Genomic DNA, 20,333 nt, shown 5'->3' with positions numbered 1-20,333 from the left:
CACTGCAGAGACCTAGCTCCACCACCGCCATGTCCCTGCCTTATCAACACACCTTCACCCCTGTGGTTTACAGAGCACTGCAGAGCAACCTCATAGCTTGTGTAACAGCTAATGTAATTCAGTTAACAGTAGAGATTAATTCCACTGATGGGTCCAGATTAATTTTATTTTACTCTAGATAACTAAAAGTTGAACATCTACCTGACATAAGCCAGAGTCCCTCTGTAGTCAGTGGAAAAAGATGGGCACATTCATCAGAAAAATCACACCACCCTTTTCAGATGGGAAAAATTAGTCTCGAAGGGTGATTGTCTCTGTCTTGACAACTAGACATTTAGGTCAGACTAGATGCCTAACTTGCACAGTTAAAAGCAAGGTAAGTCCTTTTCATGGGATGAAATGCTGGTTCTGCCCAGTGCTCAGCTACTTCCACAACACCAGGATCTCATGCTTGGACTATGCATGGATCACTGGAGCAAGTTTTCTGTTCACACTGATTTTCTGCTGTCCTGAAGAACTACGAGGGTGCTATGTGCCCTCCTAACATGGTAGATATTCAAGTAACTGTACCCAGTTATAGTCATCCCATGACAAAACTCATCTTTATTGTCTAACTGGAGGACTACTGTGGGAGTTCATCCACAGCTTCTACTGCAGTGTCCCATCCCATGCCGGCTTTCATGGGCAAATCCATGCCAGGGAGCACACTAACAAACCTAGGGGTGATCTGGACAGTTGGAGGACCAGAGCTCTTTGGGCCTGTCATGTTTAGCTGGCTAGAGACTGCCTATGAAAGCAGGATATCTCCCCAATAATTTACTTTTATTTCCAGCACTGGCTGGAAAGAAAAGGTGCCACTGGGTCTCCCCATCAGACTATCTACAGTGTAAATGCTAAAGCTGAACAATAGAAAAGTTGGTTAATCAAATTGTACTTTCGCTGAGTCACATAAAGCCTCCCAAAAGCTCGAGTCAGGCATCATTGCTTCCACCCCATCAAATTCATATGACTTATTTAAGTGCCACAGGACCTTAAAACACTGTGCAACTTAGCTCCAGTTCATTTAACTTTCCAGATTTTTTGCTTTTCAAGGTTGACATTTTCCAACTCTTCTCTGCAATACTGAGCAGCTGACTTACCTTTTTTCCCTCCCCTTTTTCAATGAAAGCTGCAATTCCTGCATAACCACATGATGAGGCTTTAAGGAAATCTTTTCCCTTGTTTAGCAGAGCAGTTCAAGAGATTACCAGGTCGGTATCGCAATGGGCAGTGCTGCAAATCAGCTTTTTTTTTTAATTTAAAAGCTGGAACTAAAAAGCCATGACTCTTCAGAGAAGCCAGCAAACATTTAAGTAGGGTTGGCTTTCAGTGCAGTTAAAAATACTGCAAAACAAAAAGATACGGGAATTGATTCTTTTTTACATTATGGCTCCTCTTAGCTAGGGTGAATGGGAATCTGATCATCGATCACAGCTATTTCAGTAGGAGTGCAGGGCTCAGTGCTGACCTATTTGTGATACCTGGTCTGTGCATCCCTAAAGGGATGCTTTGACACTAACAGGACACGTTGCTTTGGTGCAGGATCGAGCAACACCTCTGGATGCCCTGCATCTCACCGTGCAGAGGCTAACACAGAGCACAGCAGGCTTCCAGCCAAAAAAAAGGAGAACTCAAGAGTCCTGGTGAATCCTATATTCAGCATCAAAACCAAGCATTAATCGACAGAGTCACCCTGTCTGGTCTTCTGGAAGAGGAGACAGTTGGCCTGGGTTCAGGTGTTACTTGAGCAGCTCTAGGGGAGACAGCCGTTACCTTACTAACCAGGACACTTGACATTCATCACAAGGCAAGACAAGCTGCTCATCAGCAGGTCTGCAGGGCAGGTGCTTGCCAAGAAAGGTGCGGTGTGAAGAGCTGAATAATTTCTCCACTCCAATTCTACTGAGCAGCCTCCCTCCCAGCATCCCTGAGATGCACATCAGCTCACATTCCCTCCGTGCAAGCATAAATCCTGCTGTAAAGGAGTATGGTTAGGGCCCCTGTTTCTTTCCTTTCAAGAGAAGTCTGCATTTTTTAAAAATTGGTTGAAATAAGACCAAACAAAAGAGAGAAGAAAAGAACTGTCGTGGGAAATCTTTCTTTTTCTTCATTTGCTTTAAGGAACCACAGAGCTGGAGATAAAAAGCAGCTAACCAGAAACAAGCAGCATTTGATCAGCACTGTTGACCTGCCAGCAGGAGGGAGCCATGGATATAAAAGCCTGGGAAAAATCAGAAGTCATCCATTTCTGACGTACATCTCTCAACAGACGCGGCACCACCCCTACATGCGTATAAAACACGGCCGGCCTGTGCGAAGATCTTCCTTTGAGAAACTTCAGAGAGTCGGTACAAAACCAGAAGGATTTCACACACCACAAGAAACGCTATGAGAAATTAACACTTTAAGAGTCAACAGCTGAGGTCTAAATCACCTTTACCCTTGGGTTTGCTGCTAAAAGTCGCCACCTCAGTGCATTTTAGTTTTCGGGGACAGTATGATCCATTTAGACACTGATTTCTCTACTATTAAATGTATACTGTACATCATCAAGCCAGCAGCAATTATGTTAATGGCATCTTCAGGTTTTGCACTCCCCATCGCTTCTTCCTCTAGCTTGGGTATCTGATGCATTTCAATTTTCTGACCATATTCATTACACCAAAAATACTTCTAAGCATGTTCAGGTCAGTTCCAACCTCAGAGGGAAAGTTCACCCTTTCCCTAAAGCAGGGTTTTTTTCATCAAATTGGATTATAAGATTAGCATTAGTAACCCACATTGGTAATTATTATATACAAAATAGCTCTTTTGGCTGCGTCTACCCTGGTAACTAGAAGAGGTCCAGGGATCTGTCCAGTGTCGCAGACCAGCTCACCTTGTTTACGTGCATCTCTTCTCCCGATGCTCCTGTACTTGGCAGGACGGGCATATCCTTTTAACCCATCCCAAACACCCTGAGCCACTTTCCTGTGGATTATCCCTGGAAAATATTTGCAGCTTTAAGGTGGAACGAAAATCTAAGCAAATGAAAATTGAGCTTCCCAGCATTTTCACCACCAAATAATACAGTTCCTATCATTTTTTGTAGGTACTTTCCAGTAATCTTGAAGTATCACCATAAACCATCTCTGTTACGTGTTGCATTTCTTGACCATGAAACACTAACAGATAAGAGAGGTTAATGCCATACCAGCAAGGGAAAATGGGATGAGTGATTTGCCCCTTTTTTGTAGCAGTAAAAATTCTCTGTCAAAGAAATTTTCCAGTTGGGAATAGCCCGTCATCTTTTTTTTTTTTTTTCATTGAAAACATATCTTACAGCCAGCAAATACCTTTCCTTGCAGAGGCAGCACTTGTATCTCTGAAGCCAGAGCACAGACCTCCACAACAGAGAGCAACAATCCAGTTCTTTCACACCTTTAACACACACACACGTCTCTCATTTTCTTCTTCCTACATCAAGAAATACAATCCCCTTGCCGTTATCTCTATGTAAATCCAGGCTAGCTCTATCCGACCAAAATTTTATGTTCTAGAAATAAAATAAGAGGGGACCAGCCTTGTGCCTGGTGGGTCCCAAAGCCTCCTGCACTCCTTCTAGTCCCCCAGAGTCTAAACACTGAGTCATCTCTGCCATTCACCCAGCTGAACACTCACCCTTTTCTTTTTTTCTTTTTTTTTTTTTTTTTTTGGCAGATTAGTTTTCAGCCGAATCAGCGTTTGCTCTGACTCAGCACACAGTGACAGGATCGCCAGCACCAACGCAGGGGAGCCGGCAGCGCGGCTGCACATGTCATCTTAGATCACCTTAAATCAGCTGTGAGCCCGTGTCCCAGGTGCACAGCAATTACTGTCTGGCACTGTTTATAAAAGGGAGTATCACAATGCTTGTGAAACAAGGTCATTATTAGATTTGGCTAATGTTTTGCAATTGAAAGGTGGTGGGTTTTTTTTTAAAAAGGAAGTTGTCAAAAAAAGGCTTTTTAACTATTCCTCTTCTTCAAAACCAGAGATTTTCTCTTTCAAAAGACTGAAAACCAAAATGTTTCCACTACCAGCGGCCAAAACCTAAACAGATGTTCAGGTCCAGGATAAGAGCTAAAATATTACCAAGGGGGAGTGGGAGGGACACTCTTTTCCAAGTCGGTGTACAAGTTAGGAAAGACACAGCCATGCTGGATACCAGCCCAGGACCTTTGCAGTAGCAGCCCCTAGAAAAACCTTGGCAATGTCTGGGAGACACATAAGGACCTGTTTCCTGACCTGTTCCCAAACACTGTTTCTTTCTCATCTCAAGCATGAGGGGTTCAAGGCTGCCTTTCTTGTTACTAACCCTTATCTGTTCTCCACTTTAAAAATTTTATTTCTATTTAACTGGTGCTTACCGCTTCCTTCAGCAGGCATTGATAGCAACTTACGCATATGACACAGGGGAAGCCTGCTCTGATGGCATCTCCCCATTGCCCACGGAGTGAGCCCTGCAAGTCCTGATAACCCCTGGCTCTGCCCCGTGGTCGTTGCAGTCAGTGGGAGCCCTGCCAACATCTTCACTGAGCACAGGGTCAGACTTGCAGGCAAGGGTTTCCCTTCAAGCGATTCCAGCACTTCTGACCCAGGTCATCAGCTGGCATAAAGCAATGCACAGTACTGCTAAATCTTTCCCAACCAACACCCGGTGGAAAATGTGGCCTGGAGGAGGCAGCTGACAACCCAAATCACTGCGTACACCCATCCCGGCACCCGGCTCGCTGATGGTCCTGACCAGCACCATGCATGGATGTGTCAGGAATCCCAGCAGAGCTCCTGTCCTCACTCACCCTCTCTAAATCTACTAAAGCTATGAGGAACAAATGAAAAAAAAGAAACGAAAATCACAGCATTCTTTATAGATGATAAATACTCATCCTGAATGATCAAGTGGTGTTTGATGGTGGAAGAAATGCAATCTTGTGTTGGTTTAATGTCTACTATTCTTTCGAGTTTATAGTCTGTTATAGCAGTTTCCACCATGCCTAATTTTCTTATTCTTTAATCATTATGACCATGGCTCGCTTTCTATTTTTCTTACCAGCATCTGTCCTCCTCCTCAGGTTTCACATTCTGACACCTCACTGGTTTCTCCTGTGCTTACCCCCTACCTCCTGCCTTGCTCTGCCTATGTGCTGTGGTGGCGATGCTTACTGTTGCGGTACCTGTATCTCAGCATCTGTCTTCTCACCTTTCGTGCACCTGTTTCCACTTCATCAGCTTTATTGTCAGCAGTTTTATAGCATGCGTTTTGCTCTTCTTTCGTCATTTTTATGACTCTCCATCACCATGGCAAATGGAAGCTGTACACTTCTCTTTTCACCTCAAAGACACAAGTCTGCGTAGCAAGAGGTAATAAAAATAATATGATCTGTCTAGGAATCTTTCCACAGCCTCTTCTGCTGACTATGAATTGCTCACAAATTAAGAGTCTAAGATCTTTCAGGGTGTTTAGAAATCAGAGAATACAACACTGGATCACCCCAGCAGCTGGTATAGGTAGCTCCTGCTTTGTTGCCAAAATAGCCAGTGCAGATGCTTCAGAGAAAGAGACAAGGGTGGTACCGATATGGGACAGCGAGGGAACCTACTTAGAAGGAGAATTCCTTCCTAAATGTTCAGCGATGAGCTACGTGCTTCGGAGATTTTAAGGCCAGCAGAGACTAAATGAATCCCAGAGATCAAGAAGTCCCAGAGGTTGTTTACAGTTACATGAAAAGAAAAAAGTATTACCTTTTAAGAGTAAAAACATTTAGCCTTTCAAGTGCACAGAAAGCCTTGTTATTTATACCTTGTCCTAAAGATTTGCATCTCATTAATTTTCTCTGCCCCATGCACTAATGCATGTTCTTCTTTCTCCTCCTCCCTCAAGTTATTCCCTTCTTACTTAGACAGCATCACCCTCTGCTGTGATCACTGTATGCTTATTAAGCAGTTAAAGAACTAGTACAACATTCACGGTTCCTGAGCGCTAATGATAAGGCACAAAAACACTCTTACATGTTTTATTCTTTTTTTTTTTATCATCCGTCCAACTTATTTCACCATGAGCACATGGGCTGTCTCTACAGAGCCACCCACAATGACCCCAACCCTTTTCCCAAGCAGGTACAGTTCACTTACAACATAAGAGTGTATGAGATACTCAGATTCCTTGCGGCAGACATCCCTGTTATTCCTGCCATGTATATTTGGTGACAAGCATGCCAACTTTTATCTAGCTTTGTTACGTAACATCCTTCCAAGACTGACACGTATCTCCTCTCCATCCTTTACATGGAAAGCCAGAACTTCACCTTGCTTCCCAGGCTGCTTAGCTTGGTACCTGGTATCTTGATTTAATATACTAATATAATCAAAATACTTCACACTTAGCTTAGACACACCCCATTTTTTTAACCTTCTCTCATCATGAAAATTGACATTATTTCAACATATTTAATCCACTGTACTTGACCCAGCTTCAAGTTCATGCTTCCCCTCCCTCCTTAAGACTTCCTTGGCTTTGTCTTGCAAGTGATTTTATAAAAGATTTTTTTCATTGTCCAAATAAATTTCTCCTATCACTTCTATCTTCTCCAGAAGTATTGCAGCAGGCTAGTACAAAAATACTTTCCCTTATAAAAGGCATTTAGCACTACCCTTTCCATTCCCTTAGTCACTTTATAATTCTGTATTTGGTTTACCTGCCTACTGAAACGGCAGGCAAACCATCCAATGTAGCAGAATCGCATTTATTATCTGTATCAAACCCATATGTGTTTGCTCTCAATCTGCATAGTAACTGAGAGTCGAACAGGGTATATGAAAGAACGCATTTTTGCCAGCAGCTCGGCCAGCAACTCCATATCTCTCTTTGCAAACAATTTGGCTGAATGGGAAGTAAGAGAAGAGTCACTCAGTGATTTTTTTATGGTTGCACAAACAGAGGGAAAGGAATGATTAAATGAAGAAAAGATCCATTTAGGCTGAGTATCAGTTAAAATGTCCTAAAAGCAAAATCTGTTCAGATTTGGGTGAGTCTCTAAGGGGACACTGAAGAAGACTCATTCAGTTGAAAAGTTTAGAAAAAGCACCAAACACTGGAAAATAAGATGTAACAAAGATGCTCCCTGCAGTGGCAGGGTGACGGGCATGAATATCTCATCATTTCCATCGTAATAGCTGAATGTGTATTTAATACCAGTGAAAACCATGGGTGTCAGCAACTCCACTCAAAGTCATAATTTATGCAACAAATGAAACTTTTGCATTAATATCCTATTCATCACTGGCATAAGCAGAAAGAGTTCACCAAGCAGTTATTCTTCTACCACTGTCCTAATCCGAGTTACCAAGTCACCAGAAGCACAGGATACAGCAATGGGTCTCCCCAACTTCTGCACCCCAGAGGTACCCCAGCCATCCAAGCCTGCCTCCATCTCTTGAAGATGCACATAAGTCACCTTCAGACTAGCTTCTGGCATCGCAGAGCTTGGGGAAAGCTCATGATGTGAATGGACGTCACAGCCTGGACTGAACGCTGTTATGCCAGAAGCTTATGGCTATATCAATTTACTCCAAAAACCCACGGGAATACTCATTTGAGCTGCTCATACATTTGGTTTGCAGCACAAACATACCTTTCCTAAATGCTGAACTACTACAGTCCCTGATGAAAGAAGCCAATGACAACAAGGTTTCTGGAAAGTGACATTGCTATACATTATTATTTTTACTATCTATGTAATCAGAGCACCATGGAGCCTCAGGCATAGCCAGAGATCCCACTGCTCCAAATGCTGTACCAGCGCAGAAATCTCACAAACTGGCAGATATCCATATTACTCATAACAGTGAGGAAACAGAAAAACAAGCTGTCGGGGGGGGGGGGGGGGGGGGGGGGGAGTGCAGCTGAAGGAAAGATCCCCTATAGATTCAAAATGAACTACCTGCCAGTGCATTAAGCTTTGTGCTTCTCAAGCCTTTTGGGCAGAAAACAGTAAGACCTTCACCGAGTCTTCAAAGGACTGCAATACCGTCTAAAAGGCTGTGCTTTCTCATTGCACGACTTCATCCCTGTCTGAGTCTGCCCAAACCAGAGACAATCACAACGGGAGCTGCTGTAATGTTAATGGCAATACACCCAGATCACTCAAATTAGGCTGAATTAGGGAAAATGGCAAAGTTTTGAGACCGATGCTTAATAGCCAGGTATTAGCCATGTTTTACATGAACTATTAACTTTTGTTCTTCCCTTTTGTAAATCAGATGATCTGCTACCCTGGTTCTTTGAAAGCTTTTTTTTTCCCCCTCCATCCAGACATGTTTGTAATTATATTCCCTGGGACATATGGTTGCATGGCTGCACACGCACACCAGCACAAGTAACATACAGCTTTTTAACCATGTGAGTGAGGGATGTCTCTGTCTCAAAGAATATTCAAGTGAAACTGAAGTAAAACAACATTGTCCATCGTTCTGAAGAGAAAGCAAAAGCACTCAGGTCCAGATCCACAGGGGCACAGAAGTGGGGCTCAGGAAAGAACCTTCACACCTAAAGCCCGGTAGGTAATGCTCAAAATACCAGCGCTACATCTTTGGTACCTCTGCTGAGATTCAGCTGTCACTTTTAACCATCTGCAGAGGTTCATTTTTTTAAGCAAAGACTTCAGGATGAGACCAGCTCTAGAAGGTCCTGTTTCCCTTCACTAGCTGAAAAGGGAGATAGGTAATTCAAAGCAGGTGGCTACATAAATCCCGCTCTCTGAGCATGACCAACATTTAAGAGAAACAGCCACCAATTTGGGTATCCCATATGTCCCCCCTACTGCAAGATTTCCCACGCTACATTAACACTGAGCTCTCCCACTGAGGCTCTGCTACTTGGAAGACAAAAAGTAGATTCAACAGGCAAAGAGGGAATATTCCCCGGGTCAGGGATGCCCTCTTTCACCACAGGGAGGAGACTTGGGCTTCTGCACCCCCAAGGCGAGGAGGTCCCACACTGCAATAGCCCCCAAGCATGGATCAGGACCCTTCACCAGCCAAGTGCTCCGACCTGGCTGCAATCCCCCATCCCCAATCCAGTCTGAGGATATACAAATTATTTCTTGCTAAACAGTGCAACTGCAGTAGGAGAGGGGAGGAAGCTCTGTTCCCGGAGCATCCTCGGAGGGGTAGGAGAAAGGGGACTGACCACTGTCAACCCACTTGCAGGTTTTTGCTTGCTAGAGCAGTGCCCCAGCCACGGAGACCTGTTTGGGAAGGTGGTACCTAGCCTTCTCACCCCTACACCTACATTTAAACCACAGGAAAGACCCAGTTGCTCTTGAAAAGTAGCAGAGAGGATCCACCTGCATGTAGGAGTGAGGATGGAAACCCTGGAGCAGAGGTTCAGCCTTGGTCCCCTCCATCGGGGCTCCTTCTGGGCCAGCTGGAGCCGGCCCAGGGCTGGGCATCCCTGTCCGGCAGGCTCAGCTCCCGCATCCTGCACAGCCCTGCAGAGCGGTCCCTGCTCCGACGACACCGAGCCCCTCCTGTTTCGGGTTTTTACAGCAGGAGAAAGGCAGAAAGTTTCTGTCCCCATGTCACACACTCGGCTCAGCCTAGGACACCCCGGGCTGATACAGGGGGGTCGGGACAGCTTCACCACCCCCGCTCCTTACTCCCCCCCTTTTGCACTGATTTAACACCGTATTTAGAAAAGCAGCGAAGCCAGCCGAGTCCCCCCCGTTTGGAGGGGGGCTCTGCTATTTCCACGCACCGGAAGGAGCAGCAACAACCGGGGGGGGGGGGGGGGCTTCGCGACCGACGGCTAAGGGGGCCGCTCCACGCGTGATGCGGGGGGGGCTCGGCCGCCCCGCAGAGCCCCCGGCAGCACCGCGGCGGAGGGTCCTTCTCGGGGGGTCCGACCCCTCTGTCGTCCCACGAACAGCCCTGGGGGAGCACCAGCAATACCCCCCGTCCTGGGGTGCCACCCGCCACCCCAGCCGGTGCCTTCCCCCCCCCTCCCTCCCGCCCCTAGGATGGGGAAAACCCCAGAGGAGGAGGAAAATCTCACCTCTTCGCAGGGCGGCAGCTGCAGGGCGGCCGCCTGCCAGCCCAGCAGCCAGCAGCACACCCAGGCGCTGCCCGGGTACCCCCGCTCCGCTCCGGCCCGCCGCATCCTCATCCTCATCCTCATCCTCATCCTCATCCTCTGCCCCCGCCGCGGATCGCCCGCGCCCCCCTTCCCCGCCCGCGCCCGGGGCCGGGGGGGGATCACCGGCCCCTGCCCCTGCCCGAGACCTCCCTGCCCCGGCCGCGGCCGGCGGGTCGGGCTGCCCCTGGCCCTGCGCCCCGCCTGCAGCCGGGCATAACCCCGGGGCTGGCACGGACGGCAGCGGCCCCGCCGGCCGCCCGCTCCCGGCAGCCGGCACCGCCAAAGCCGGGAGGAGGGGCCGGGAGGGGGAGGAGGAGGAGGAGGAGGAGGAGGAGGAAGGCAGGCAGGCAGGCAGCGCAGGCGCATGCTGCCGAGGCTCGTCCAGCCCCGGCGTGGCAAGCGGGAGCTCGGTAGCAGCCTCCCGGTTGCATCTCCCCAGCCCCAAAGGCTCTGGGGTGGGAGCGGCACCGGGGGGTGAAACCCCGCAGGCAGCCCCGGCCCTGCGGGGGGAGCACGACAGCATCCCCCGGTTGGACCTCCCCGGCCGCGAAAGGCTCTGGGGTGGGAGCGGCACTGGGGGGTGAAGTCCCCCTGCCCTGGCCCTCCTGCGGGATGCCGGCCTGCAGCCCCGTCAGCCCTCGCTCGGCTGCCGGCACCTCCGCTCCCCGTCCCTGGGCACGGCAGCGCCGGGCGATGCGGGGTGCTCGCACCCATCTCCCTGCTCCTCCGGTGCTCAGGGTGTCCGTGTCCCCCCTTCAGGTGGGATCCCGCCAGGTGGGATGTGCGGTGGACCGCTCGCCTCCTCGCCAGACCATGACAGCGACCCTCCCCCGTGGGATGGGAGAGCAGCGTATTTGTGGCCTGACTCAAATTATTATTATCCCCAGAATTATGCAGACTTCTCCCTCAGCGGTTGCCTTTCAGTCCGGATTTTGTCTCCCCTTCCCCAGCAATGTCCAGCTAGTCATTCCTAACAAAGTGTTTTACTGCCTGAGGCACTGACAGTCCTCTGCCCCCCTGGCACCTCTGCCAAACCTGCTCGCTTTCCTGCTCCCTCCTGTCTCTTCCCTCCTTTCTGCCTCCTCTTATCTAACCAGCAAAACCCAGCACAGACACAGCGCTCCTCATTGCTAGCACATTATGTTCCTGTCCCTATTGATCTACTTTTTCGAACTCCAATACATAGCCCTTTTTTTTTTTACTTCTAATTTGTTGAGTGACTTTTTTTTTGGCAATTCTACTGCAATTCCTGCTCACTGTGCTCCAGGTTTGACTCAGCCTTTATACATCTCTTGAAAAGAGATGAGGAGTACAAGGGTAGAGTCAGATCTTCGCCTACGTCGAGTAACCCCTCTCGCCATCCCTGGCTGGTGTCATCGCTGCGACTGTATGCTAACACAAAAATGGATTCATTTGCTCATTTTATGTCATTTGAGGACCTTGCTGGAGCAGTCTGGAGGGAGCTCTGCGACGCTCTGCTAACGGAGACAAGTTTGAAATTTCCCTTTGTTCTCATACCGAGCCTTGCTCTGCTTTTAGCTCTAGCTGGAGGAAGGAAAATGGGTTATCGGTTCTTGCACCGATGGTCTCCATCCCTCACCGGGGTGCCAAATGAAGCAGCTCGTGTTAAACTGTTACATGAAAAAGTCAAATTATCTATTCTCTGCTTTGTGTTTTGTGCTCCTGGACCAGGTAGATCACAAAGTCAGTCCCAAGGATTCATTGCTCACCTTAACTGTAGGATAAAATCCAATGTTTGAGGAACACTGATTTCAGCTGGAGCAGCAGTTCTCTTTACATTTGCTAAAATAAAACACACAAAGCTGCAGGCACTCCTAGACATGCAGCAAGGGAGTCACCCTGAAAATACAGAGAAGAAAACTGTATTGGTTGGAATCAGCATGTCTTTTGTACAAGGAAAATGGACATAAGGTCAACTTCCAGAAAAGTGCACTTCTTGCTGCAGTTGTTGGCCTTGAATAAAAATTCAGGGTGGGAAGCAGACCTGGTGGGGGCTGCTTGCAGAATTGCTTTCTGCAATATGAGGGTTACTGCCCTCAAAGTACTACTCATTCCCAGGGACCCTCAAGAAGGCAACGGGGCCACTAATACAGCAACGGCAGGAGTCAGTTCGAGTGAGCAGACCTCCTGTATGGCATAGGGATGGGTGAGGAAAGCGAGTACCAGAGTGTGCTTTGTCAGCTGCTCTGTCACCCTTTTGTTTCATTAAATTATTTAACTTTAAAACTCAGAATGGGAAGAACTCAATTTACATATAAAAAGCTAGATACTCATCTTCAGTACTTGCTGTATGTGGCCAAAAATTATTTACTGTCCTCTGTGGGACTTGCTGTCTTTCTAGCAAGAAAAATCACTAAGATCTGAGATGTTTTTTGTCTTGCTTTATGTTTCCAAATGACAGAAAGTCCAGAAATTTCTTGAGCTTTAAAAGCAATGTTGTCACTTCGGTTGCTGTGCTATTTGAACAGGATCTGAAATGCCTGAGATATTAAACCCTGCAAATCTTACCTGAAGGCAGCATGGCAAAAATTCTGCAGTGCATAGTAAGCATGAGGCCAGCAGAAAAAAAGTGTACTATTTAAAAAATTAATCAGCTTAGATAGACATGAATAAATGAGGTGGAGGAAAGCAGTGCTGGATTTGAGAAGCATCATGTAACTGTAACGCACAAAAAAAGTAACACCTATATATAAGGCAGCAGAGTTAAAGGATTTTTAAATCTAGTAAAAGCAGAAAGCAGACCATGAACCTGGGAGGTTTGAGACCTGTTTCTGAAATCTTGACCTAATATTTTGATTCAAGTGAGAGGATACAAAAGTAATTCAGAATCGTGCAATCTGAGTTAAAAACAATCGCCCTGCTCTGCTACGTTAAAGTACAAAAGAAAAGGAAAGGAAGAAAGCTAAGTAGTAAGTAATAATTTATACTGCAACAACTGTGAGATGTGTTTCAAGCTACGCCTCCAGAATTTCCTGTGTTTTATTGTGCCTCTCCATTAGTCTGGTGTAAGTTAAAGATGCTTTTAAAAGTGTACCCTTGTACTGTTGTTGTAAGCTGTGCCCAGAAAAACCCAACAGCTTTCAAGCATTTAGGATCCAGGTCTGTAAATGGTTCTTCCTGACATCAGTGAGACGCTTAAAGTTAATCACGGACTTTTATGTTTGCAGAGCTCAAGCCATAGGTTTCTCCAGTAGCCACTTAGCTGTGGCAGGGAAGCAGCCATATGTCGATAATGTTAATGACACCAAGTGAAAGGGAAAATTAAATGGCTGCCAGCTACTGTTTGGATGACAGCAATTAGTAACTACACTTGGGATTAGTCAGGCCTGTAGGCTGACATTGGCTTTCATGGGAATACATCATAGGGTAAATGAAACTATTTAATCCTTTTTCGCTCTGCTTGCTTCTGATGAAAACTCTTTAAAGACCTTGCCTGCACTCGCATTTCACTGTGGTTTTTGGAAAAGGCAATCGATATGAAGCATTTGAATGGAGTTTCTTTGATGGGACCCATTTTCCAACAGTGGTGACTCTCCACGTGGTTAAACAACATGATCCCCCTACGAGGGTAACTGGTTTTCCCCCAGAAGGTAAGATGTTCTTTTAATTTGCTAACACACCTATCTGTGGGCTCTACCACAGTGTATTTTGCTCGCACATCTCCTTTTTCTTATGGACCATACATTTTCCTGTATAACCTGGTCATCTGTGCACTCTCCATGAGGGTATACTTTATCTGAGATAAAAATTAACATTCTTTCAAGACGCCATGCCATCCTGGTGCTTTGCTAAGTGCAGTTCAAGATAGCCTTAATATGCTCTTGCTCATGTACACCTTCTTACTTTTAGATTCCCAAACTCTTCAAGCTCTTTGGAAATTCAAGCTACATAGCAATAACAAATGAATGTTTTACACCTGCACCTCTGGTTCTGCTCTGACTGACTTAGACATCACTTTTACTTTCAAGTCATTCAAGGACCATCGTGAGTCCATCCTAGGATAGTCTGGAAAACCACGCTGAGAAAGCTGACGTGTCAGGACAGAGGCTAAGCAGTCACAGTCACTATAAAATGGGTAACATTTGCAGTGGGCTCTCTCTCTAAGGTTCTCTTGCAGCCCATGGAAGAGCCCAATGCTGGGAATTACCTCACTTAACTTTGTCACCCATGGCTTGGGGTACTTCAGGAGTACCATTCACCCTTTCCTAAAATAGGAGTTATAAACTCGTCAGGTACATGTTTTAAAGGGTATCCAAAAGTGTCCAGAGCTTGAAGTGATGTTAGCACTCATCAGACGTGTTTTAATCACCTATTTTAGGAGGAGCTGAATGTCTTTTCTCGCCATTAATTGTATAGGTAGCTCGGATATGAACACCTACACATGGTCAAATGAAGCCCACCCTAGATAATTTTCCGCTGCCTAGCATCCTTTTTAGATGAGGTTCATGTCCTCCAGCTTTAGGTGTGTATTAAGTGGTACATGTCTGACCGGTCTATACTCTACAGCCCCATTTGCATCCAAACCAGAGTACAGCACAGCGAAATGGACCTGGGACAGTGGTTGCTGGGCTATGTGATCTGGGTTGTGCAGGCTTCATCACGTAGCTGTAGCCTCCTTATGTAAACCCACACCTGCAAAAACCCTGCAAAAAGGCTTTCTGGCTAGAGAAAAGTCAGGATCAGCTTTTACTGCCTTTTCATAATTCTCACTCCTATATGTAACAGTCAGCATTTATCCCTTTCCCTCCTTTCTTAATACCCTTGTTTCTGAATGCTGTATTTTCACCTCTTCTCCCTGGAGATGTTTAGAGTGCCTGTATTTTGCTTTTCTAGCAAACTTCATCTTTCAGATCCCCTTTAAACCTCTGGGAGCCTTCTAGTTGTGATCTCTTTGTTCATTCTTTCTCTCATTGTGACTTTAGTTGAATTTTCCTGTAAATCTTGCTCATGGCTTGGCACTAGAAGAGCTCCTTGAATACATACAATTTAATATCGGCTGTGCAAAGGTTAGACATAAAAGACCCGAAGCACTCCTGCACCGTTTTTAATCTACAGACCTGGAGAAGAGAGGTTAGAGAGCGAAGCTGCCTTGCTTGAATCTGAATCACAAGAAATTCAGCCATAACAGAAGAATTTCTCTGGAGATAGCCACATGATTTGAAAGCTCCTTCTTTGCTTTCCAGACTAAGGGGAAAATACCCATTTTCCGTTTTAAAATGTATAGGCCAGCCGATTTCTGCCCCCTGCCTTCCCTTCCCTCCCCTCCCAGTGCATATAGAATAAAAAGCGGCGATCACTGCATTAAAATCAGCACGTTTGTTTTGAGTAAGGAGGAACAGCAGTGATAAATATTTCCAAGATAACTGATGATAGACAGTAGAATCAGCATCCAAAGCCTTTTACTGTTGCTATTAGAGTTTCTTAGCCATTCATCCACAGACACCTTTTCCCAGCAGACCTATTTATCTGCTATCAGGTAGCAAGAGTGTGTTGAGTAATGATGATTCTCTTGACTTTGCGTGCAAAACCAAGCCTCGTTAGATGCCTCCAAGGGACCCATCGTGACATGGTTATGTCCAAAGAGGACACACCACTGGGGGGGGTTGGGTGAGCAATCTGAAAGGTAACGTAGCTCTATTTATAGAGCAGTAAGTGCAAACTATTAGAAAGCTAAAATCTATATGTTCTGGCTGTGTTGATTTGGTGTGTGAACTATGTTAGGATGAATGACACTGAATAAATAGCTTTCTGCAGTAAAGAAAGGTGATCTGGGCCAATCCTGTATTCATTTCCATAGTGATGCCGGGCATATTAATGCTGAACATCTTCGCTTAAGTTAGCAAGGGCTCTGCAGATGCACACCCTTGGCTCTGGGAAAGAGCAGAAGGCAGAGCAGCCTCCATGCAGTGCCGTATCCCTGCCCAAAGGGTCCCTACATTACCCAACTTCTCCAGCCACCATTTGTCCCTCACACCATCACCAAAGCGTCAGGGGCCACTATCCCACAGTGTGGTAGAGAGAACTCCCTCTCCCATCCACCCCACCAGAAGCATCTTGCTTCTCCGGAAAAATAAAATTCAAAATGTCACAAGGCTTTCACATAGTTGGACTAGAAGACCTTTAAAGGTCCCTTCCAACCCAAACCATTCTATGATTCTATTATAGTGTCCCCTGGAAGGAAAAGGGGCTCATATTTTCTTTGACGAGCTTGATCTTGATGAAGGCTTCTGTGATTAAAAGGCTGTGTTTTCAAGGGTCTTCTCAAAGGTCTTTCTGCTTCCCCTGAATCAATGACAACACCTCCTCACTCTTCAAAAGCTTCAAAGAAAGCAATGCCGGGCTCTCCCAGGGAAATCGGTGGGAGCCATATTGAGCCAACATTAAAATGCTTTGAAAGTCCCACCTGTTTCATAAACAGGAACTTCTGTAGATATGACGTATTTTATTACCATATTGTTGCTATGGTTGGCAGCAAAATTAATTGAGCTGATACCGCTGATAGTGTTGACACACGCAATGGCAGCAAATGACTGTAACTCAGTATTAACAACAGTATTGATTTTCCGCTCCCAGGAGAGCCTTTGTAAACTTTCAAAACCCAGTTTTTCCAAATGAAAAGCACCCAACTAAATGTCAGAGATTGTAACAAAGGCATTTTAGTAGAAGGCAGAGATGTAATTTATCATGTGAGAAGACTGGCTCTGATCTCGCGTACATGGGTGTGAAATTGCGCTGACCCTACACGAGCACACGGCTGAAAGAGGTCTTTTCAAGGTGATGCTCCAAGGTGATGCTGTGACCAAGCAGCCTGACCTACCCTGACCGGCTGACCTACAAGTCAATGTAAAGTCCCATCTATATTTGTGGGGCTTCAGCTGTAAGGAGGCTATAGCCATGCACGTTGCGCCTGACTCCTAATGCTGCGAAAGGGTGCTCCTGTGGGTAAGGATCTATGTAGCACCACAGAGCATGTGGTGTTAGATAGTTCTGCACCTAAGACAGGGAAAGCTTAAAATGCACAGTGCTGTTAGCAGCTCTCTCAGCATCTTGGAGGCTTTTGCCTCCATCATCACCAGTTCCGGAAGCAATAAATACCATCAAACGTGTGCGCTAACGCAAAACCTTTACAACGACTTCTTTCTGTCGGTTATTGCAATTAGATGAGCACAGCTAACTGTCACACGCATCATGTATTTGAGAAGTTATTTTGTCCTAACACCGCAAGAGTCGCCGCTTGGGTTTTCTGTAGTTCAGCTCTGTATGAGTCACAGAGTATTTACCCATCACATTGGGCTCGGTTATGTTTAATTTCTGAAAACAATTTCTGCAGCCGTTCAGGTGCCGCAGGCAGATGCCTGCATGCTCAAAAATAAAGATTGCATAAACTCTTTGCCTGTCTTGCTGAGTTTCCATCCTTCCTCTCCTGAAACTCCCACGCTTTTTCATTCATTAAACCCAGCTCTCTACTGATCTTCAGGGAAAGAGGGGGGTTTGGGGCCAAACCCAGCAAAGGAGCAGCCCCCCAGCCTGGGGACTTTCACCCGTTTCCAAGAGGGAGGACCACTCGTCTGGGGAAAGGATACACAGATCTGGAGGATGGCTGGGCTTTGCGTGTTTTCTGCAGGAGGAGGGAGCAGACGTGTACGTACAACGGCAGCCCTGTCCCCACCTTCAGGAGATGCCTCAGACTCGGCCTCGGTTACTCCACACGTGGTTTCAGGGTGAATTGTCTCTTAAGCAGATGCTCTGAGTCCTATAGATTAAAGAGTATTATGGCGTCTTTAGGAGTATAAGCAGTTTCACTCACAGGGAATATGGCAGTACTCGAACAGGGAATATACCTTCGGCTGCACATGTTTACTTCTCCAGCTCCCTCAGGATGATGTTGTTTTGACACAAAGTCTCAGTTTGATTTGCTCCACAAAATACCAATTGCTCTGTCAGCACCTTTAAATTTGGTAACACACCACAGCCTTCAAAATACACAAATGTAAATTTGCAATTTAAGGGGTGAAGTGATTTATTGCACTATAAATAGCCTACCGCATTAACATACTAGTGCTCAAGTGGCACTAAGCTAAGTAGAATACTTGTAAATGTAATTTTGATGCTTTATTAATTGTTCCCTCATGGAGTTGCTTTCCTCTTTACCACTTTTCTTGGTGTTTGATTTTTCCCCCTCTTTAAACTGCTGCTTAACTTATTACCTTACCCAAAGATGCATTTCCCCCAATATCTTTCCTAATGCCCCCTTTCCCTACAAACTCACTTGAAAGAAAATATTTTGAATTAAAAGTCTGTGAGGCACTTTGGTTCATTTTAAACCCCGCTTTCTGAACAGAGATTCAGCTCATGCGCCAGCCCCACTGGTTATGAAGATGTAGAGCAGCGCGGCGAGGACGAGTCCCTGCGAGAGAGCTGTGTCTGGTGGGTAAAACGAGCGCTCCAGGGAGGTGTTTTCCACTTGCGTCAGTGCCGCTGACTCATTCCGGGTAAAATTTATTCTTTTGCAGAACATCAACCCAAAACTTACACCTTATTTAGGCTCTAGTTAAAGGCTCAAGGTGGGATTTCAACAGGCTCAAGAGATGAATGATGCTTTTACAGGTCTTCCTCCCCAGACTGAACTGTGGCTTCTGCTCTCTCAGGGAAGCCACTTTATACTTCTTTATTTCAATTTCTTTCTCTGTAAATTAGTATTTAGTCAGCCTTTGAGATGCTCGGATGAGAAGGACTTATGGCAGGACAGAAGGGGGTTATCTGCCAGCTGATTATGGCCAAAAAAGTGCAGTATCTGGCAAGTGAAGTTGGAGTGCAAGTCTCCTTGATCCAAGCTTCTACAGGACCACAGATGCTCATGCTGGAGCACTTGTCTGCTTGTCCTGGGTACCTGGATGCTCATTCCAGCCTAAACCTGCCCAAGGAGAGATACAGGACAACCCACGAGGAGCCTGGTCCTGGCATAAGCTCCACAGAGGAGGACCAGGCATCTCAGGATGGGACCAAAACAGCCAACATATCACCATCCCAGACCAAAAAGATGGCAGAGCTGCATCTCTCTTTTACCTGCATTTCATTACCCGCTGAGGGCTGAAAAGATTTTTTTAAATCCCTTGTGAGGCTATGTATTAACTCATCCCTAGATACTACCGAGAAATAGTGAAGGTGAGGGTAAGGTGAATCTTTAGTACCTCTGGCTTTAAAAAATACAAACATTAACGTCATTAGAAACCCACAGACCTGCAACAGATCAGACCGACTGAATTTGAAATTAACCTTGCAAAGTGAATAGTGTGTTTGAATTAATCTCTAAAAACGTGCTTTACCGTGGAGGTAAGAGAAAATGTCAGCCTGAAGTTAAAAGCTTTGTCGAAGCAATCTCTGTTTTAAGACTCAAAGTGACCCTTGATATTTATCAAGGTAATGAAAATACTACAGGCCTTTTCAAAAGCTGATGAGAGGTTGTACTCAGCTCACCCATCGTCATAACTAGGTGTTTTTGCCGTAGCTGGACAATTCGCTTCTCTAGCACTTTCCCACATGCAGAGACAAAGCCTGCAGACTGATTATTCTTATTTCCCAGCATATTTCTGCTAAACTTCACTGTTAATTAAATATGCCTATATTTATTTTATATTTATATTTAATTAATGTATATATATGAAATATATAACATATACCTATATATATTTCTGATGACTGAAGTGGCCCAACAGAGGTAACCCAGCTGACCCCCAAATGCTCCAGACGACCCAGCAGGCAAAGATGCTTTAAGCACCAGGGATAACGGAGGTGACTCAGCCCTCTTCCCGCTGTGTCGCAAGCAGCTGAACAGAGACAGACGTCACCTCCGCACGCATGGGCACGGGCAATGAGCTGGCCAGCTGAATGTGCAGGCTGCTGTTGTATAGGTCATCCATTAATGCCTGAGGCCGATGACAACAGGTCTTTAATTTGCTGAGCACAATAAAAACACAGAAGACAAAAACTCGTGAAGCCAAACTGCAAAGAAGTCCTATGTCAAAAATATCAAATGAGTAAACTATAATTTCTTTCCAAATACAACACTTCCCTGTCTAGTCAATGCAGCTGGCTTATACTGCCAAGTACTTTCCTTTTC

At 45.9% G+C, this 20,333-nt stretch overlaps 1 protein-coding gene across 1 annotated transcript in view; it reads right to left on the bottom strand.

Moving 5' to 3' along the window:
- ELAPOR2 (endosome-lysosome associated apoptosis and autophagy regulator family member 2) overlaps positions 1-10,503 on the bottom strand; it is a 106,802-nt gene extending 96,299 nt beyond the window's left edge. Inside the window, exon 1 of the mRNA XM_075489504.1 lies at positions 10,112-10,503. Coding sequence (XP_075345619.1) covers positions 10,112-10,246 — 135 coding nt within the window. The 5' untranslated portion in view covers positions 10,247-10,503. The remainder of the gene's footprint in view (positions 1-10,111) is intronic.
- Positions 10,504-20,333: the final 9,830 nt, after the last annotated feature.

This window comes from Mycteria americana, chromosome 1, assembly GCF_035582795.1.
Source record: "Mycteria americana isolate JAX WOST 10 ecotype Jacksonville Zoo and Gardens chromosome 1, USCA_MyAme_1.0, whole genome shotgun sequence".
NCBI classification, from domain to species: Eukaryota; Metazoa; Chordata; class Aves; order Ciconiiformes; family Ciconiidae; genus Mycteria; species Mycteria americana.
This window is presented reverse-complemented; position numbering and strand designations above follow the sequence as displayed.